This window comes from Nansenia antarctica, assembly GCF_963989245.1.
Source record: "Nansenia antarctica genome assembly, chromosome: 15".
Lineage (NCBI taxonomy): Eukaryota > Metazoa > Chordata > Actinopteri > Argentiniformes > Microstomatidae > Nansenia > Nansenia antarctica.
The window spans coordinates 11978904-11998903 of record NC_137685.1 but is presented as its reverse complement, the minus strand read 5'-3'; the positions used below and the strand labels follow the sequence as shown (position 1 = coordinate 11998903).

Genomic DNA, 20000 nt, shown 5'->3' with positions numbered 1-20000 from the left:
TATTCAGTTTTTGAAGTCTTTTTTTGTATGGGTTACATCTTTCACCAGTAGTGCAACATTTCCCTCTAGTGGACAGTTAAAATAACAGTATAATTCACATTTAGTTGCCAAATATAATTGTTCATCCTCTTCATACTGTTCTCTTTCTGACTGCAGGTCTGTGTATCTACAACGAGGTGGAGTTTCAGCCTGGCCAGACATTCTACAAAGCTTGTGACAAGTGTTTCTGCCACAAAACCGGCTACATTTGCTTCTCGTGAGTAAACTGATGTAATTTTTTGGGTTCATACAGACCCAATTGAAAATGTCTTACATCATAAAGACAGGTATCAATTCGTGAGCTTAGAATTAGAAGGTTCTATCTCCGTTTAGGGTAGTTCAGGGATATTGAGCGTCAAAGTTTGTACATTCTATTATGTTTTGTGAGATGGAACCTTTGTATTTTATTAATTACTAACAAAAACATGTCAACATAAAATAAAATAAAAAATAACACCACACAGGCATTAATAAACACCTAATGGATCAGATTATGTAAAAAAAAACTCAATTTTGACAAAAATGGAGATAGAACCTTATAATTCTAACGTCACGAATTGTCACAATTATTGGCACTTCATTGTCACTGTCTGTGAAGTGTAATGACTCTTTTGTGTTGTTTCCATTGGTATCCTCCCAGGCCTATGAAACCTACCTCCTGGCCCAACAAGTGCCTGAGGATTCCGACAGAGTGTGGCTACCGGGTGGTTTATAAGGAGATGCCAGAGGTGAAATGTAGAGCCTACAGCTGGATCTGATCATAGCCCAGACACTTGCAGCGAACACTTTCTGTATTTAATAACAAGACTTTCCTCTTGCAGTTGACTCTGACCCTTTTGACAACGATGGAGACAATTTCCTCTAACTTCTCTAGGTTCTCTGAGGCTAATAAGAGTATGTATCAACAACCATCCTCTCGTGTGTGTGTGTGTAAAGCTATACTATAGTTCTAAAGTGCTATAGATACTATTGTAACAGTATTATTGCTCAGCTTCCTGTCCTTTTTTGCTCTACCTTAATGACCACTTGGCTTAAAAGAAAGTGCACGACACACGTGTGACTTTTGGGGACTGCGTAAAATCTCTGATCGATGTCAATGGATAACTTTGCGCTAAAGTTCAAGTTACGCATGCATGTTTTAAGTAAGGATCCAGACCTCAGACAAATATGAAAGCCAATAATAATATTGTACCATCTTGTGACAAATAGACCATGAGTCAACCAACCGACTCAGAAGATGACTCTCCAACTATACTTTGTAGCCTGGGTCTGTACGGCTTAAGACATTTCACCATTAAATGTACTGTATGTATTGGTATATTTTCTTAATAAATACTTTGTATATGTACGTATATATGTATGTCTAATGTATTTTTTATGAATTGCTGCAAATGGGACAATATAAGATAACATTTCTGTTCATATACAATACAGTAGTGGTGCACTCACTGTGCGACTGCTTTCAATGTCACTGTGTCTTAGGCTGTGTTCAAAATGGCATACCAGCATTTATTTTATATTTGTTTACCTCCAAGGGCTAAAAGCTGCTGTAATTTTGGCTCTACCAGTGTTAACGTCATTTTATTAATTTTAATATGTTTTCAGGTGAGAAAGTAACCAGTGTTTCCCCTCCAACCGCTTCCCCAACGGGACCCCTCAACCCCCAAGAAAAAGGAATTATTACGGACGTAGACCCCAATAATCTGACCAACCCGATTCTGGCGACAGTGGCATTGGCAACCCCATGGGCTCGTTGGTGACATTAGTCCGCCAGTAGTCTCGCATAGCCTGACGAGGAGATCATGTGTCTAAATATGACAGCGACTTCGGAGGTCCACTACTATTCTGACTATACATGTTACCACTCAGGGACATCATTAGATGTCACAACGTGTCACAACTCCGCCCCTGGATCATCAGCCTTCAATCAGTGGGGCCAGGTGTGGCCGGTTAAGACTGCACTGCATACTCAACATCTACGTCATATCTAGTATGAATAGTATGCTAGTATGCCGTTCAGAACACAGCCACAGAGAAGGTATATGACATTGTTTTATAGAGAAACACATCCTTAAATTAAATAATCAAAATTGCCACTTTCAAAAATACATTACCATCATGAGTATTTTATTATCAAAATGCATTACATCTCTTCTGCTTTAATTTTTTGGGAGGGGGAGTCCAAATAGTTACTACTATGCTGTGTAAAAAAAATCAAACAAAAAGGTTGAACGTAATCAAATATTTCAGGGACTCCAAAGTGAAGAGTAAAACCAGACTCTCGGAAACAGACCCAATCATCATTTTTCAGTCTTTCCATTTGTCGGTCAAACCCGAAAAGAAATATCATGCGGCAAATTTAGTGTACTATATTTTCTTCGTACAGTTTATGACACTTTTTTTTTTATACAAGCACACATGATCATACATATGTTGTTTTGTTTCATTTAGGTTTCTTTTCTTTCTTTTAATTAAGGTGCTGGTAATTTTAGGTAGGTCACACATTTTCTGAAGTCTTCTGTCAAACATTCATGTAACCAGTGAGTACCCTTCTGTCTGTTAGGGTTAGGAGGCGTGAAAGGAGAAAGGTCAAGTGTCCAGTCAGCTGACCAGTCCCTTTGTCTTAGGCCTTTCCGAAGCCCAAACCTGGTTGTTTTTACTCCATTTACTCCCCTCAGCCAAACGGTAAAACGTCTGGTCCAAACAATGAAGGTGTCCCACAGTGTCCTCTCTCTCACGAGGAGACTACAATTGCATCAGCAAAATGTCATTTGACGTCGTTTATGTCCCACTGCAGTGGTCATGGCACATGACTCGTTAACTTTTGCTGTGTGATTTTTTTCTTTTCTTTATTTTTTTTTTAGAATTCAGTTGGTGAAGACCCTAATAACAAGGGGGTACAGCATTCTGTGGAAAGGGAAACCTCTTGAAGCAGCACTTGCGTAAAAAGAAAACAAATAAGGAGAACACAGCAGCTTTTTCTTTTTTATATACCGTTCAAACCATCCCCGACATACATGACCCCCCCCCCCTCCCCTCTTTTCTTAGGTGGCATTCGGAATGCAAGGATTGGTCAGAAGGAGAGAAAAAATATATTCTCAATACATTTTCCAAAAAGAATCCAACAGGATAAAAAAAAAAGAGAACAAACCCAACAACAGAGTAAAGAAAAAAAAACATTCTGCTTCTTATTTCCAACTCCGCCCCTGCATTCCAACACACTCACATGTTTGTAACAATTATTTTCTGATGACATTTTTATGAAAAAATATTTTCTGATTTCCAAAGGACATATGATGCATTTAATCTACCTGTGTGTGGAAAACTGGGATGAGGAATAAGTGGATTTTTATGGACAATAATTTATTGGAAAAAACCAAGACTGCAGCACCATGAATTATAAGACCTGTCTGTCCGTCTCATGTACGATATAGCAAATCTACTGTGAAGTACTACTAAGTCAAATCAAAACGGTCAAGTGGGGATGAAAAAAAAAGAGAAAGGAAATCAATTAACAGTAAAAGAAAGGATCAAGAGTCTTCAGAAATAGGCTACGGTTGAGAGGAACAAAAAGCTTGGAAATCATATGGAATGATCTTTTGAGGGAGCTCTTGTTCCCCCCCCCTCCCCCCCCCCCCCCCCCAAAGCATCTTTATAACGGATGATACACACGTACACTCTGCTCGTATCGTTCCCCCTTTCCAAACGAAACACGTATACTGCAGGACAGACCCGGCCGGTTGGCCAAATCAAACAAATCGTCTCGAACAAAAACAAAAACTCTGCTTGAGTTCCAACTGCATCCCAGGTACCAAAACAACAGGTACACTTTTTTTTTTTTTTTTTCTTTTTCCTTTGTACAGATACTTGTGATGAATTTTTTACCTTCTAATGTTACTTTGCCTGTTTGCACAGTCTGTACACATCGGGAAAACGCAAATTTCAAATGACACATGATTTCTCTTTTTTAGAACGTGTATGTTTTTTTTTCTTCTCTTTTCCATGATTCCTTGATGATGTTGAAGTCCTTGATTAGCTATGTGCAGAATGCAGTCATTCAATTTCAGCAAAAAAGAAAAAGAAAAGACAGAAACTAAGAAAGGAGAAATCCATACAAGAAGTCCTTCCTCCTCTCAGGTCCTTACGGTTCCCCTCCCCCCTACCCACCCAAGCCTTTCTCCACAGGTTTAGGTTGAGGAGGTACGCGATTTCACACACACTCACACAAACACACACACACTCACACAAACACGCACACACAAACACAAACACACGCACTAAAAGCTTCCCGACTGTGTCCTTACTCCCGACCCCTGTATGGGGGGGTGCTGGAACTGACTGAGGGGAGCCCCGCGCTGCGAGTAGTGTTGGGCGCCGGAGGCCGAGAGGAGTCTGGAGCCGGCCTGCAGCACAGACTGCCCGGGGCTGCCTGGTTTCAGGGTCCTGCTGCTGGCCTGCTGCTGGCTCAGTCTGGAGGCGTGGGACAGGGAGACCCCCGCAGCAGTGGCGGCGGCGGCGGCAGCACCCGAGTCTGTTTTTGGGTTGCTGTGAACCCTGGAGCCCGGGGTGGGAGACCCCGACAGCCCGTGGTTCAAGAGGCTAGCCTTCAGGTGGCTCCCGCTGTACACCTGGGGTCCGTCCATACTGCTGCTGCTGCTGCTCTGCTGGTGCAGGGGGGGGTTGAGGGGCTGCTGGGAGGAGGAGTCCAGAGACAGGGCCGGGTGGGAGGAGGAGAGGCGGGGGTAGAAGCCCTGGCCTGGGGAAGCGAGGGTCGAGGGGCTGTAGGAGCCACGGAATGGCGAGGAAGCGCTCTGCTGCTGCAGGAAGACCGGACTTTCCGTCTGGTGATGGCTCTCCGATAAGGGGGGCTGCACCTAACAACGGCAACACGCACACATAATAATCTTAGACACATTGACACCGTTCCGTACACTAAAATAAAGTCAATTCACCTTTTGGGTTCAAAGCCCAATAAAAAGCCCAGGTGGAAAGTTACCAGATTCAGATTTCGGATTTCTTCCAAGAGGGAATACTTTCCACAGTTCACAGTACATGAACTGTGTAGCAAGAAGTAAGTACCACTCCCATCAACGTGTGTGATACACGTAACGCTTCCCCAGCCACATACCTGGTGTGTGTAGCCAGACGGGCTGTGGCTGTACCTCTGTGGGCTCTTCATGGGAGAGGCCAGCGGTACCGTCTGGATCTCATATCTGTCAGCATCTGTTGGAAACCGGGTCACAAGCTTTAATAGGAGAACTGACGTTTCTGGGTAAAACTGAACTAGAATTAATCGGAGCCCCAATGTCCCGACACCAGACACCCGTAACAGACGACAGGTCAACCGTCGGAATTCAGAATTTAACGACCGACACAACATTTATCAGGAAAAACTTAAATTGTGTACCGTACCTGGGTCCTTGTCTCCAGCCGAGCACTCCGTTCTCTTCAGCACGCGGTCCATCTTGAGGCTGCCCCTCAGGACCCGCTCCAGGACACCCTGGCCCTCCCTCAGGCGCTCCACCGTGGTCGGAACCATCCTGGGAACCAAGCCGAACACACCGACGACGTCATGTGATGTCATGTACATTCAGTTATGGTGCTTTTCCATCAGCAGCCCGCGTTAGTGCAGGGTTAGATCAGTTCGAGGTCAGGTCGGGTCACTTTGATCTGTTCTGGTTTTCCATTATACACAAACCGACCCGGACTAGTAGGAGGAGTAGACGATAGTAGGCGGAGTTACGCGTCACACGCAGCCTGGCAAAAAGCTTCCGGGTGTACACAGCAACAGCCGTGATTTTTTTGGAGAGAAAGAGAAAGAGAGAGAGGAAGCTATGTACACATAATAAAGTCATGTTTTTTGAACCCTTAAAACCACTGCCTTCACTTGTCTGCTTTATGAACTGTAGTATCATCATCGGGAAACGCCGACAAGACGCGAATCTACCGGCATTTGACTCATGACACAGCCGGTGTTATTCACAGACAAACACGGTGCCGTTTGCGGGTTAATAACTTCGGTTTACCGGGGGTTAGGATAACAATTCAAACGTGTCCGGAAAGAGGAGAAGCCAGGGAATTCAAAAGTTTTTGAATGGAGTCGATCCTCCACTCCTATCACCGTGGACACAGCGCGGAGCGAACTCCCGGTTCATCGAGTTTACGGTTAAAAGCATAACTTCTCGGGGTGTCAGCGCGGTGGTTAAGGGCTCAAAATGACCGTAGACAGATGGTGAAGTTAGCAAAGGAGTATTGTGTTTGTACCACCTCCACAGCCGGTGTTATTCACGGACAAACACGGTGCATAATAGCGATTTTTGTGTTGTGCTTGTTGTAAATAAAAGTTATATGATTCATTGAAATGCCATTAAACTAAGATAATACGATGGTCAGCATAATTTTCCGAATCTTTATTAATAAGCTATTACAGAAAATGTAGTGACATTTTCCTAGAGTGAATGTGGATGGCGGTTAGTGAAGAAATCTATGGGATGGGACATGGGATGACGATTTCCATTGACCAATCAACTGTGTGCAGCGTCACACGTCACACGCAGCCTGGCAAAGAGACCCGGATATGACATTTTAGACCCTGCTCTCGATGTGGAGCTAAAGAAGCGAGCTGACCTGGGACCGAAGCGACCTGGAACGACGAATGGAAAAGGGGAACGAAGCGGGCTGACCCGGGTCAGCACCAGGTCAGCACCGTAGTGCTGTGCGTGAAAAAATACTAATGTGCAATATGACAACCCTAGTTGACTATCTGTACAGTATAGTACAGTGGATTGTGTACATAGCCTTTATTTAAGCTCCTTACCTTCTTGTGATTTTTTTTTTCTTCTAAAAGTGTTTTTTTTTTCCCTTTCCTAACACCAGGGGAGCCACCCCTCCTAAATGTCGTTGTTTGGTACCTGTACTGTAGCAACGACAATAAAGTCCATTCATTCATTCATTCATTCATAGTGGAAAAGCGGCTCTATACAGACCGGTGTGGGGGGGGTTCCCTTACCCAGTCCTTACCCAGAAGGACTCTACGTAAACACTTTGCTTCTGCTTGTCTGGGCGCTGTCACTAACAGAAACCAATGGAAGTTAACGGACCCTAAATGAGCAGTGTTTGAAATGTCATCATCAAAATCATCTCAAATCGTTGATTTCAATGACTTTGAAATTATTCAGACATGCGTATTTAGGGTCTATTAACTTCCCCAAATTTTTTTTGACAGACCCAGCTGCAGTTTGTGCTTAGAGACAGATAAACCCAGATAAGCAGAAAGTGTCCGTAGACTGCTTTCGGGGTAAGACACCAAAATGTGAGTTTGTAATTTGACTGGGAACACAAAACACAAGATGCAAAATAAATACCAAATTGTGCAAAAAGGTCTCAAAACATAAGATTGCAGAGAAAGACAAATGGCTACACGTATGACATCACACACGTCTTCTCAGGCGGTGGTGTGTCTTACCAGTGGCTGTTAGCGCCATCCGGAGCCCTGTGCTGCTGCTGCTGCTGTGGAGGTCCCGAGGCCTGGGAGGTGACGGTGGCGTTGTGGTGGTGATGGTGGTGGTGGTCCGGGGGGGGGCTGACCTCCTCCACCTGGGGGATGGAGGAGGAGGAGGAGGGGTGGGCGGGGGAGGAGAAGGAGCTGTGGGGGGAGGCCGGGGGCTGCAGGTGGTGGAGGGAGGAGGAGGAGGAGGAGCGGGGGCCTCCGGGGGAGGAGGAGGGGCCGGTGCAGCAGACGGAGGAGGAGCCGGGGCGGGTGGGCGTGCCCAGGGAACTCTCGCTGCCCTGCTTCCTCTTGCGGTACTCCAGCAGAGACACCTGAGGAGGTGGAGGGGAGGGGGGGGGGGGGGGATGGGGAGGAGGACCTGCGTCAACCAACTGAAGGGAGTGTACATGCACAGCCTTGGACCAACCACGATGATGTCACACTGGGACGTTTGTTTCGCTCCATCGCAACACCAGTTATCATTCATCTCCAGTTATCATTCATCACCAGTTATCATTCATCACCAGTTATCATTAAACACCAGTTATCATTCAACACCAGTTATCATTCATCTCCAGTTATCATTAAACACCAGTTATCATTCATCACCAGTTATCATTCATCACCAGTTATCATTCAAGGACAGTAATACCGGGTGCGGCCAGACGACATGCACCAAGTCAACCCATTAGAGGACTCACCTACCTGGAAGGCATATTGATATATAAGAAGAAACGTCCCTGTACGACTGGTTACCACCATCACTTTATTACTTTATTATTGTGACTGTGTATCTTGATGCCGCAATGTCAATGTTGAGGAACCAAAGCCAAAGAGTTTTACTCTTCTGTACATTGGGATGTAATAAAAGCGATTCTGATTTGGTGTTGATAATATTACCAGAATATGGAAGCCGTCATACTTAGGTTTTGTCTCAACGGGGCCAAACAGCTGTTTTTGTTCTTTATGGACCATTAGTAGCGGGTCAAGTGTCAAAGTCAAACACTGACACAGGCAACTGGTCGTCATCACATGACACATCACAACATACAGCAAACACCGAGAAGGTTAAAGAAACACAAAACGGAAGGGAAAAACAAGAACCACGACAAAAAAACAAACACAAAAACACTCAAAGTACACCCGAACATCCACCCACAATCAGAGACAATGGAGGGAGAGGGAGGGAGAGAGAGCGAGAGAGAGGGAGCGAGAGAGAGGGAGAGAGCGAGAGAGGGAGAGAGCGAGAGAGAGCGAGAGAGAGAGAGAGAGAGAGAGAGGGAGAGAGAGAGAGAGAGAGAGAGAGAGAGAGACAGCCCAGCGGAATGTGGTTATGGCACAGGCAGGAGGACACTGGAGGGTTAAAGAGGAGAGATGACAGAGATGGAGCAGGCTGGCTGAATGGACAGTCAGATATGGAGGCTTGGGGGAGAGGTCGAACCCAGAGGAGGGCCAAGACCAGAAGAGAGGGGTCTCTCACGACAACCCGTTGGGAATTTAGAATGCCTATTAGGATCTTGAGACCTGCCCATTTACATTTTGATACCTTCTTGGGTCTTTTAAGGGGGCCACTTAATGCCTGGTGTGTCCAAGCAATGACATTGCCTAGCTAGCCTCTGGTTGGTCTGTTCAGGATGTCTTTCTTTCCCAAACAGTAACTGCATCACTGCATGTTCAACCAGTATCTTATCCAGGTCAAACGCAAAGAAAGTGAACATTTCCCTCACTAGACTGGTTGTTGCCCAGCTTCCTAAATCAGAAGAGGTGAGACTAGAGATACTATTTCGATTCCCCATGGGCCCTTAGGGGCTGCTCATATGGGCAGGATCTGACCTGGGATCTGACCTTGGCATGAGGATGAGGGGAACGAGGGGGACAGAGCCGTGATGGGATGGACAGAGATCATAGAACAGCAGGGCCAAAGCCCCGCCCCCTAGATGACATCATGAACCCTCGGGGCTCAAGACAATGGGTGACCACAACAACCACTAGACATGGCATCGCCGGTTGAAATGACAAATGTTACCGTTTGATTTATAGATCATATTTTTGTAATGTACTGTTTTTGGAGAAAGGTTTGGGATTGGAGGGGGAGGGGGGTGGGGGTTGTATGCGGATGCAAAAACAATATTTACATGCACACTTCTAAATGTAGTCGTATGGAAATATTCACCATATTTTGTACTGGCTTGTATTCACTTCTTACAGCTATAGGCTGGTAATCTGGCTGTCCTGTCAGCAGACTAAGGGTATGCAGGTTGGCCCTCTGCCTTGGAAAAAAAGTGGAAGAAAGACTTGGCAAAGGTTTCAAGGAGCATAGGGGGAGTGAAGTGTGGGGGGGGAGGGGGGCAAGGGGGAAAAGCTACAGAACACACAACCGTTGGGCTAGCTGCAGTGGGACAGACAGAATCCAGAGAAAGAGAGAGAGAGAGAGAGAAGTGTACATTATTTGAGGAGCAAACTCTGCAGCTTTTAGGGGGGAAGAAAGTAGAAAAAACAAATACGCCACTGAACATTACAACTGAAAGACACTAGTTGATACATATACACACACCACAATTCTAATCAGAAAATAATTAGCTAAATAAATAATCATCCCCATGTCTGTTTTGGTTTCATTCAATTGATATGGAGTCACTGGGAAGCAATTGATACATTTGACACAAAGTGAATGGCAAAAAACACAAAGCAAGGAAAAAGCACAGAATGACTTTGGCCTCGCTGTTTCCACATACCACACTCATAATATCACTCTCTCCCCTCTAAGCCTGACGTAAATAAGTCATAAGTAATTCCATAAATAAGCATATCTCCATTCTTACATGTGTTAACATACATCCGGAGGGAAGTTGAAATCAAACTAATAATATAAATCAAAAAGTACGAATGAATAACTTGAATTAACGATACAACTCGGTGAAAACCCCAAACACACACTGAGAGGGTTGGAAGACTTGCCTTCTTCTTCTGGGGTGGGTTGCTGGTGTGCGGGGGCGTGCCGCTGTCCGGGTACCCGCCGCCCCCGTAGTGAGGCTCGCCGTAGGGCGACAGGGAGCCGGGCCCCGCCTCCGCCAGGAGCCCTTGGCCGCTCACGGCGCTGTAGAAGGACTCGGCCGGGGAGAAGCTGCCCTCCGATTGGGAGAGGCGTCTGTCGCTCTGGGCGGGTCCGGGGGGGTTCCCCAGGTTGGCGTTGAGGGGCGAGCAGGTGTAGATGAGGTTGAACTCTGTCCTGAACGCCTCTCTGCCCTGCTCCCTGGCCTGGCCAGAGTCCGAGGGCGTCGTGGCCGAGACGGGAGTGAGGGAACCGCCGCCCGCGCCCCCGACGGAGGCCGGCCCTCCCTGCGACTCTTGGGGGGGCGGCCCCGCCAGGGAGAGGGAGAAGTCGTCAGACGCAGCGGGCACGGGGCTTTCCAGGCTGGAGGACAGGGAGAGGTCGGGGAACTGGGCTCCTCCTCGGGGGGCGTCAAAGTCCGGCCTTAGGCAAGGCTGTGGAAGGGGAGGGAGGAGAGGGAGGAGGAGAGAGTTGAAGAAAATCTAAAGAAGATTGTCAGTACTGTCTGTACTGTGTAAACATGTCTGTACTGTCTGTACTGTCTGTCTGTGTAAACATGTCTGTACTGTCTGTCTGTGTACATGTCTGTACTGTCTGTCTGTGTAAACATGTCAGTACTGTCTGTCTGTGTAAACATGTCTGTACTGTCTGTCTGTGTACACATGTCTGTACTGTCTGTCTGTGTAAACATGTCAGTACTGTCTGTCTGTGTAAACATGTCAGTACTGTCTGTCTGTCTGTCTGTGTAAACATGTCTGTACTGTCTGTCTGTGTAAACATGTCAGTACTGTCTGTCTGTGTAAACATGTCTGTACTGTCTGTCTGTCTGTGTACATGTCTGTACTGTCTGTCTGTGTAAACATGTCTGTACTGTCTGTCTGTGTAAACATGTCTGTACTGTCTGTCTGTCTGTCTGTGTAAACATGTCTGTACTGTCTGTCTGTGTAAACATGTCAGTACTGTCTGTCTGTGTAAACATGTCTGTACTGTCTGTCTGTCTGTCTGTCTGTGTAAACATGTCAGTACTGTCTGTCTGTGTAAACATGTCTGTACTGTCTGTCTGTGTAAACATGTCAGTACTGTCTGTCTGTGTAAACATGTCTGTACTGTCTGTCTGTCTGTCTGTGTACATGTCTGTACTGTCTGTCTGTGTAAACATGTCAGTACTGTCTGTCTGTGTAAACATGTCTGTACTGTCTGTCTGTGTAAACATGTCAGTACTGTCTGTCCGTGTACATGTCTGTACTGTCTGTCTGTGTAAACATGTCAGTACTGTCTGTCTGTGTAAACATGTCAGTACTGTCTGTCTGTCTGTCTGTCTGTCTGTGTACATGTCAGTACTGTCTGTCTGTGTAAACATGTCTGTACTGTCTGTCTGTGTAAACATGTCTGTCTGTCTGTCTGTGTAAACATGTCTGTACTGTCTGTCTGTGTAAACATGTCTGTACTGTCTGTCTGTGTAAACATGTCTGTACTGTCTGTCTGTCTGTCTGTGTAAACATGTCTGTACTGTCTGTCTGTGTAAACATGTCTGTACTGTCTGTCTGTGTAAACATGTCAGTACTGTCTGTCTGTGTAAACATGTCAGTACTGTCTGTCTGTCTGTGTAAACATGTCTGTACTGTCTGTCTGTGTAAACATGTCAGTACTGTCTGTCTGTGTAAACATGTCTGTACTGTCTGTCTGTCTGTGTACATGTCTGTACTGTCTGTCTGTGTAAACATGTCTGTACTGTCTGTCTGTGTAAACATGTCTGTACTGTCTGTCTGTCTGTCTGTGTAAACATGTCAGTACTGTCTGTCTGTGTAAACATGTCTGTACTGTCTGTCTGTCTGTCTGTCTGTCTGTGTAAACATGTCAGTACTGTCTGTCTGTGTAAACATGTCTGTACTGTCTGTCTGTGTAAACATGTCAGTACTGTCTGTCTGTGTAAACATGTCTGTACTGTCTGTCTGTCTGTCTGTGTACATGTCTGTACTGTCTGTCTGTGTAAACATGTCAGTACTGTCTGTCTGTGTAAACATGTCTGTACTGTCTGTCTGTGTAAACATGTCAGTACTGTCTGTCCGTGTACATGTCTGTACTGTCTGTCTGTGTAAACATGTCAGTACTGTCTGTCTGTGTAAACATGTCAGTACTGTCTGTCTGTCTGTCTGTCTGTGTACATGTCAGTACTGTCTGTCTGTGTAAACATGTCTGTACTGTCTGTCTGTGTAAACATGTCTGTCTGTCTGTCTGTGTAAACATGTCTGTACTGTCTGTCTGTGTAAACATGTCTGTACTGTCTGTCTGTGTAAACATGTCTGTACTGTCTGTCTGTCTGTCTGTGTAAACATGTCTGTACTGTCTGTCTGTGTAAACATGTCTGTACTGTCTGTCTGTGTAAACATGTCTGTACTGTCTGTCTGTGTACATGTCTGTACTGTCTGTCTGTGTACATGTCTGTACTGTCTGTCTGTGTAAACATGTCTGTACTGTCTGTCTGTGTAAACATGTCTGTACTGTCTGTCTGTGTAAACATGTCTGTACTGTCTGTCTGTGTACATGTCTGTACTGTCTGTCTGTGTAAACATGTCAGTACTGTCTGTCTGTGTACACATGTCTGTACTGTCTGTCTGTGTAAACATGTCTGTACTGTCTGTCTGTGTAAACATGTCAGTACTGTCTGTCTGTGTACACATGTCTGTACTGTCTGTCTGTGTAAACATGTCAGTACTGTCTGTCTGTGTAAACATGTCTGTACTGTCTGTCTGTGTACATGTCTGTACTGTCTGTCTGTGTACATGTCTGTACTGTCTGTCTGTGTACATGTCTGTACTGTCTGTCTGTGTAAACATGTCAGTACTGTCTGTCTGTGTAAACATGTCTGTACTGTCTGTCTGTGTAAACATGTCAGTACTGTCTGTCTGTGTACATGTCTGTACTGTCTGTCTGTGTACATGTCTGTACTGTCTGGTCTGTGTAAACATGTCTGTACTGTCTGGTCTGTGTAAACATGTCTGTACTGTCTGTCTGTCTGTCTGTCTGTCTGTCTGTGTAAACATATCTGTACTGTCTGTCTGTGTACATGTCTGTACTGTCTGTCTGTGTAAACATGTCTTTAGCTCATTAACTTGTTTACTTTACTAATGATTATTGTGATCTGAATGCTGCAATGTCAATGTTGAGGAATCAAAGCAAAATGGTTTTATTCTTGTGTACAGTGAGATGTAATAAAAGCGATTGTGGTTGTCAGTGCTGGGGATGTGGGGGGATGTGGGGTTAGGGTTAGGGAACACTCACCTCTGGAGAGATGGACTCTGGCCTGTGGACAGGAGAGGCCTCCGGAGACGATATGTTCTGGTCGGGGAGAGACGTGACGTTAGAGAGACGTGGCGTTAGAGAGACGTGACGTTAGAGAGACGTGACGTTAGAGAGACGTGTCATAGAGAGACGTGACGTCAGAGAGACGTGTCATACCAGCAATCAAATAGAAACGTGTGCCCAGAATAACAATCATGCACATTGTGAAAATGAAGCAGCAATCGGAAAAAAATCACTTAATAAGAGTGTGAGAGAGTATGGTATGGTGTGTGTATGTGCGTGTGCGTGTGTGTATCTGCGTGTGTGTGTGTGTTTGAATGTACGGTGTATGTGTGTATGGTGTATCTGCTTGTGTGTGTGTGTGTGTGTGTATCTGCGTGTGTGTGTGTTTGAATGTATGGTCTGTGTGTGTGTATGGTGTATCTGCTTGTGTGTGTGTGTGTGTGTGTGTGTGTGTGTGTGTGTGTGTGTCTATGTGTATGGTGTGTGTGTGTGTGTCTATGTGTATGGTGTGTGTGTGTGTGTCTATGTGTATGGTGTGTGTGTGTGTGTGTGTCTATGTGTATGGTGTGTGTGTGTGTGTGTGTGTGTGTTTATGTGTATGGTGTGTGTGTGTGTATGTGTATGGTGTGTGTGTGTGTGTGTGTCTATGTGTATGGTGTGTGTGTGTCTATGTGTATGGTGTGTGTGTGTGTGTGTGTGTGTGTGTGTGTGTGTGTGTGTGTGTGTGTGTGTGCGCGGCGTCCGTACCTCGAACTGCAGTGGAGTGTTGCAGCGGCTGGTGGGCAGCGAGGGCAGGGGGGAGTAGGGCGTCCCGTTGTCCCGTTGGCGCTCCTCCTCGTCCCCGCCGTGTTGGTGGTGGTGGGCGCCCAGCAGGAGGGCGGCGGCATAGGAGGCGCTGAGCTGGGGGTGAAGGGGGTCCGAGGGCGGGGGGGGCGTGTCGGGGGACAGGGGACCCAGCAGGGGGTCAGACGACGAGGGGCCCCCGGGCACCGCCCCCTCCGCGGCCAACTTGGTCAGCCGCTTCTTTAAGGGCGCCGCCAGTTCTTCGTAGGGGAGGAGGAAGAGGAGGAAAGAGAAATGACACTTTAGATGATCTGGTTGTTGAAAGTGCAACGCATACTGATAAGTACAAACTGTATATGGAAATATGTACTGGAAATATGCCTTGTGTTATACGATTGGATTTCAGCTAGCACTGGACAGAACAACCACACACCACACCTGTTAGATAACTACTACACTGCAAAAAGTCAATCTAAATAAGTAATGAAAAACCTTAAATCAAGGCAATATTTTGCTTGTTTTTTGTTGCACTAGTTTGAAGATATCTTTTACTTGTTTTAAAACATCTTGGCAAGTGAAATTTCCCTGTTCTGTTGGCAGATCATTTTGCTCATTTTAAGTAATATCTCCCCCATTTTATCACTTTTATTTTGCTTGTTTTTGAGAGCTGACTTTTTTGCAGCGTAGACTAGGAACACAAGGTGTTGGGTGCCTCAGAGGGGGGTGGGAGAGAGGTAGGTACCGGCGTTGAAGGGGTTGGGGGTGGAACTGCTGCTGTTGCTTTGGTGTGAGGAGGTGGACTCCGTGCCGTCCTCCAGGCTGGCTGCTGAGCAGGTGGTCTCGTCCTGGGCTTGTTTGATCCACCTCTGTGGAAGAGGAACAGGAAGACCACACCATGGAGTTAGTTCAGTTCGTTCAGTTTCGTTTTAGCACCTTTGGCAATTTCATAAACAAAGCACACGTTGTGAAAACATAGGGTGCATTTATTTATTGAGTACAGATCCCCGTTAGGCTGTTGCATCCTGGGCTTCACTCTGTGTTCTTGTGACCTGGACATTCCCCATGCAGGGGTCCCACCACTTCTGGAACATCAAACTCAAGCACCTTTCAAGGACTTTCAAAGATTAAATTCCCTCAAATTCAGGTTCGGCGGGGGCTAGTGTTATAAAAAGCGGTTATGAAATGGTAAATGGACTGCACTTATATAGCACCGTTATCCACACAAGTCACCCAAATTGACGTGAAAAAAGCGAGTTGTTTGCATCCCAAAAAAAGTTAAGGAATACAGAGACTTATTTACTAGTTGACAAGCTAAGTAAAGAGAGAGAGAGAGAGAGAGAGAGAGAGAGAGAGAGAGAGAGAGAGAGAGAGAGGGGAATTCAAGCACTTTCAAGGATTTCAAGGACCCGTGGGAACCCTGCCCATGTATCCCCAGACACCTCAGACGCCCGCCCCCACTTCACAGTCACATGATGTCTTGTTTTACCCACCCCCCCCCTCACAGTTACATGACGTCTTGTTTTACCCCCCCCCCGTCACAGTCACATGATGTCTTGTTGTACCTTCTTGAAGCAGCCGTAGGTGCCGTCCGTTCCTACGGGCCGGGGCCGGCGCCTCTCGGGGTTGAAGGGCGAGCCGAAGCGTACGTAGTGTTTGGGCGCCGTGCAGATGAGGCTGGGCGACTGGGAGAGGCCCGGCAGCATGTTGAGGGTGGTGGCCAGCACCGTGGGGTCCGTGGTGATGCGCAGGGGCCGCTCCACCGGGGGCTCCGGCAGGGCCTTGTCCAGGACCTTGTCGTTCAACCACTCCGTCACCAGGTACTGGTAGGGAAGAGGGGGAGGGGGACATTTTAGACGGTTTGGATGCATTTACATGGGGTACTTTGGGGAGGGGAGGGGGGGGTTGAAGTCATTGCATATGGAAAGACTATGACATGAGTTATACGTAACGATATTTGATATCTGATATCCGATATTTGATAGGAAATCAACATCTTATCCTGTGTTTCATAAACTAATATCTCTCTCTCACCTTCTTGGTCTTGGGGTAGCGCATGGTGGCCTTATTCAGACCTCCTCCTCCTCCTCCTGTTCCTCCTCCTCCTCCTGTTCCTCCTCCTCCTCCTCCTCCTCCTCCAATGCCGCCTGGCACCAGGCCCTCTGGATCCAGGAGCTGCCCTGGTCCCAGGCTGCTGTCCCCCAGCCCCAGCTCTGCCCCGGCCGGGCCCTGGGCCCCCACCGCCTCCTCGGAGGCCGCCGCCCCCTGCTCCGCCGCTGCCGCCTGCTGTGCGAGGGCCTGCCGCTGGCGCCTGGCGCGCTGCGAGGAGCTGGAGCGGTAGCGGGAGATGCGGCTCTTCGGCCGCGGCTTGGAGGAGCGGGCCGGCGGGGGCGGCTTGAGGTGCGCAGCGGCGGGGGCGGGGCCCGGGAGGAGGGGAGGGGCGGCGGAGGACGTCGTCGTCGTCGTCAGGGCTTTCTCGGCTTCGGCCACGGCGGGCTCCTGGAGAGGGGGAGGAGAATGATGTCGTCAGGCGGGGGAGGTAAGGATGTGGAGGAAGGGAAGGCGTGTCGAGGCGCGGGGAGGTAAGGATGTGGAGGAAGGGAAGGCGTGTCGAGGCGCGGGGAGGTAAGGATGTGGAGGAAGGGAAGGCGTGTCGAGGCGCGGGGAGGTAAGGATGTAGAGGAAGGGAAGGCGTGTCGAGGCGCGGGGAGGTAAGGATGTGGAGGAAGGGAAGGCGTGTCGAGGCGGGGGAGGTAAGGATGTGGAGGAAGGGAAGGCGTGTCGAGGCGCGGGGAGGTAAGGATGTGGAGGAAGGGAAGGCGTGTCGAGGCGGGGGAGGTAAGGATGTGGAGGAAGGGAAGGCGTGTCGAGGCGCGGGGAGGTAAGGATGTGGAGGGAGGGAAGGCGTGTCGAGGCGCGGGGAGGTAAGGATGTGGAGGGAGGGAAGGCGTGTCGAGGCGCGGGGAGGTAAGGATGTGGAGGAAGGGAAGGCGTGTCGAGGCGCGGGGAGGTAAGGATGTGGAGGAAGGGAAGGCGTGTCGAGGCGCGGGGAGGTAAGGATGTGGAGGGAGGGAAGGCGTGTCGAGGCGCGGGGAGGTAAGGATGTGGAGGGAGGGAAGGCGTGTCGAGGCGCGGGGAGGTAAGGATGTGGAGGAAGGGAAGGCGTGTCGAGGCGGGGGAGGTAAGGACGTGGAGGAAGGGAAGGCGTGTCGAGGCGCGGGGAGGGAAAGGAGGAAAAAGAAAAGAGAAAGGAGGAAGTGAAACCAGGAGGAAAGCAAAAGAAAGAAACCAAAACGGTTGTGAGAGGGATGAGTGACAGGGATGAGTGAGAGGGATGAGTGAGAGGGACGAGTGAGAGGGACGAGTGAGAGGGACGAGTGAGAGGGACGAGTGAGAGGGACGAGTGAGAGGGACGAGTGAGAGGGACGAGTGAGAGGGACGAGTGAGAGGGACGAGTGAGAGGGATGAGTGAGAGGGATGAGTGAGAGGGATGAGTGAGAGGGATGAGTGAGAGGGATGAGTGAGAGGGATGAGTGAGGGACGAGTGAGGGACGAGTGAGAGGGACGAGTGAGAGGGATGAGTGAGGGACGAGTGAGAGGGACGAGTGAGAGGGATGAGTGAGAGGGACGAGTGAGAGGGACGAGTGAGAGGGATGAGTGAGAGGGATGAGTGAGAGGGATGAGTGAGGGACGAGTGAGAGGGACGAGTGAGGGGGATGAGTGAGGGGGATGAGTCAGGAGGACGAGTGAGAGGGATGAGTGAGAGGGATGAGTGAGAGGAAGAAGTCCCACTCACAGTGACGTAGGAGGTGCGGCGCGTGCTGACTCCCACCCCTGTGACGTGGGGCGCAGGGTTGCCGCCCCCCCCGGGGGGGTCCCCGCCACCCCCCTCCTCCAGGTCCAGACCCTCCTGTTTGGGCTCGGGGTCTGTGCCGCCCCCCGGCGCCCCCTGGGACGTCCTCTTCTTCCTCTTCTCCATGTTCTCAAACACGTGCATGATGGCTTCCGCCTTGCGCTCGTCACGAGTCTACAGAGAGGGGGGGGGGGGTGTTTAGAACTGGTACTGGTAGTATTTAGGATTGATTGAAAGGCTCTCGATCTCGTGGCTTGTTCATTTACAGCTCTATCAGCTTTCAAATTGTATGTTTGAAATGCAATCCTCTGACTGCCTTCATTCACTGGAAGTAAACAGGACAATTGACCAATCATATCACAGCAAAAGTCACTACAGGCAGAAAACTCGGACAAACAACTCGCTAATATCTGATGTTGAAAAGCTTCTAGACTAAATATTCTTGTCATCTTTAAAAAAAACATGTCTATAACTTGCTGTGGTAAATCCAAAATCCGAAATTTGCCAACTCCCGCCATTGTAAATCATTGAATGTCAGTCAGTCACTGTCAGTGAAGCGTTGTTTGATTGTCCGAGTTTTCAAAGTGGGCGTGGCTTAGCGATAGGTCCATTGCCTGTTGGTCAGTGTCACAGCAGTTGATGGCTGCCATGACGTGGTACATACTCGTCTGCTGGAGATCAGGACTCCATTCTCATCCACCTCTCCATCCTCCCCTTCCTCCAGCTTCACGCCATCCATGACATCCTATGTCAGACAGGGACAGTGTTAGTGAGGGAATGAAAACAAGTCAACACATGCAGCGTACACTTGAGCAGACACACACACACACACACACACACACACACACACACAAGGTTTGGACGGATTCCAATTTTTGAAACCGCTAAACTGTTCCCGGACAAAACCACAGTTTTTCAGTTAAGCAGATTCAAAATGACCTTGTTGTAGGGTTTGACTGAGCCCTATCCTTTCTGGGAAGCTGCTCGAACACGTTCCATTAGCAGTGCTGAAAAATGCACTTCAAATAAATAAATACAAACAGCACTAAAAATACTAAATATAAAGTCCAACACGCTTCAGCCAAGTTTAAGATCCGAGGGGATCCAATTTTATAATACCAAAACTATTACCTGGGCATGTCTATTAGACTAGCCAAAGCAAGACACTGGCGCACTCATACAATCTAGTCACGTTTATTGCAGAGGAACAGTGTGACTGACGAAATGTCGAAATGTCAGTCACCCTGTTCCTCTGCAATAAACGTGCAGATTGTATGAGTGCTCCGGTATCTTGCTTTGGCTAGTCTAATGGAAGTGTCCAGGTAATAATTTTGCTAGGACTAAAAATACTTTTGGTTCGCAATTAGACAAATTCAACTATGTTTTGGGAAACACAGCACGTTCAGATTTGGTTAAACCAAAAGTCGCTGGATACGTGACTAAGGAGGAAAGGCTAATTTAGCAATTGATGATCTAGCTTG

General features: G+C 47.9%; 1 protein-coding gene across 1 annotated transcript in view; it reads right to left on the bottom strand.

The window, feature by feature from the left end:
* Window positions 1-3979: 3979 nt before the first annotated feature.
* Window positions 3980-20000, bottom strand: part of setd5 (SET domain containing 5) — a 25823-nt gene continuing 9802 nt past the window's right edge. The window contains exons 12-24 of the mRNA XM_080545443.1: window positions 19184-19264; window positions 18463-18693; window positions 16701-17165; window positions 16232-16489; window positions 15412-15535; window positions 14634-14929; window positions 13863-13919; window positions 10487-11014; window positions 9702-9794; window positions 7505-7860; window positions 5452-5579; window positions 5168-5262; window positions 3980-4913 (exon numbers count right to left, since the gene is read on the bottom strand). Coding sequence (XP_080401569.1) covers window positions 4317-4913; window positions 5168-5262; window positions 5452-5579; window positions 7505-7860; window positions 9702-9794; window positions 10487-11014; window positions 13863-13919; window positions 14634-14929; window positions 15412-15535; window positions 16232-16489; window positions 16701-17165; window positions 18463-18693; window positions 19184-19264 — 3309 coding nt within the window. The 3' untranslated portion in view covers window positions 3980-4316. The remainder of the gene's footprint in view (window positions 4914-5167; window positions 5263-5451; window positions 5580-7504; window positions 7861-9701; window positions 9795-10486; window positions 11015-13862; window positions 13920-14633; window positions 14930-15411; window positions 15536-16231; window positions 16490-16700; window positions 17166-18462; window positions 18694-19183; window positions 19265-20000) is intronic.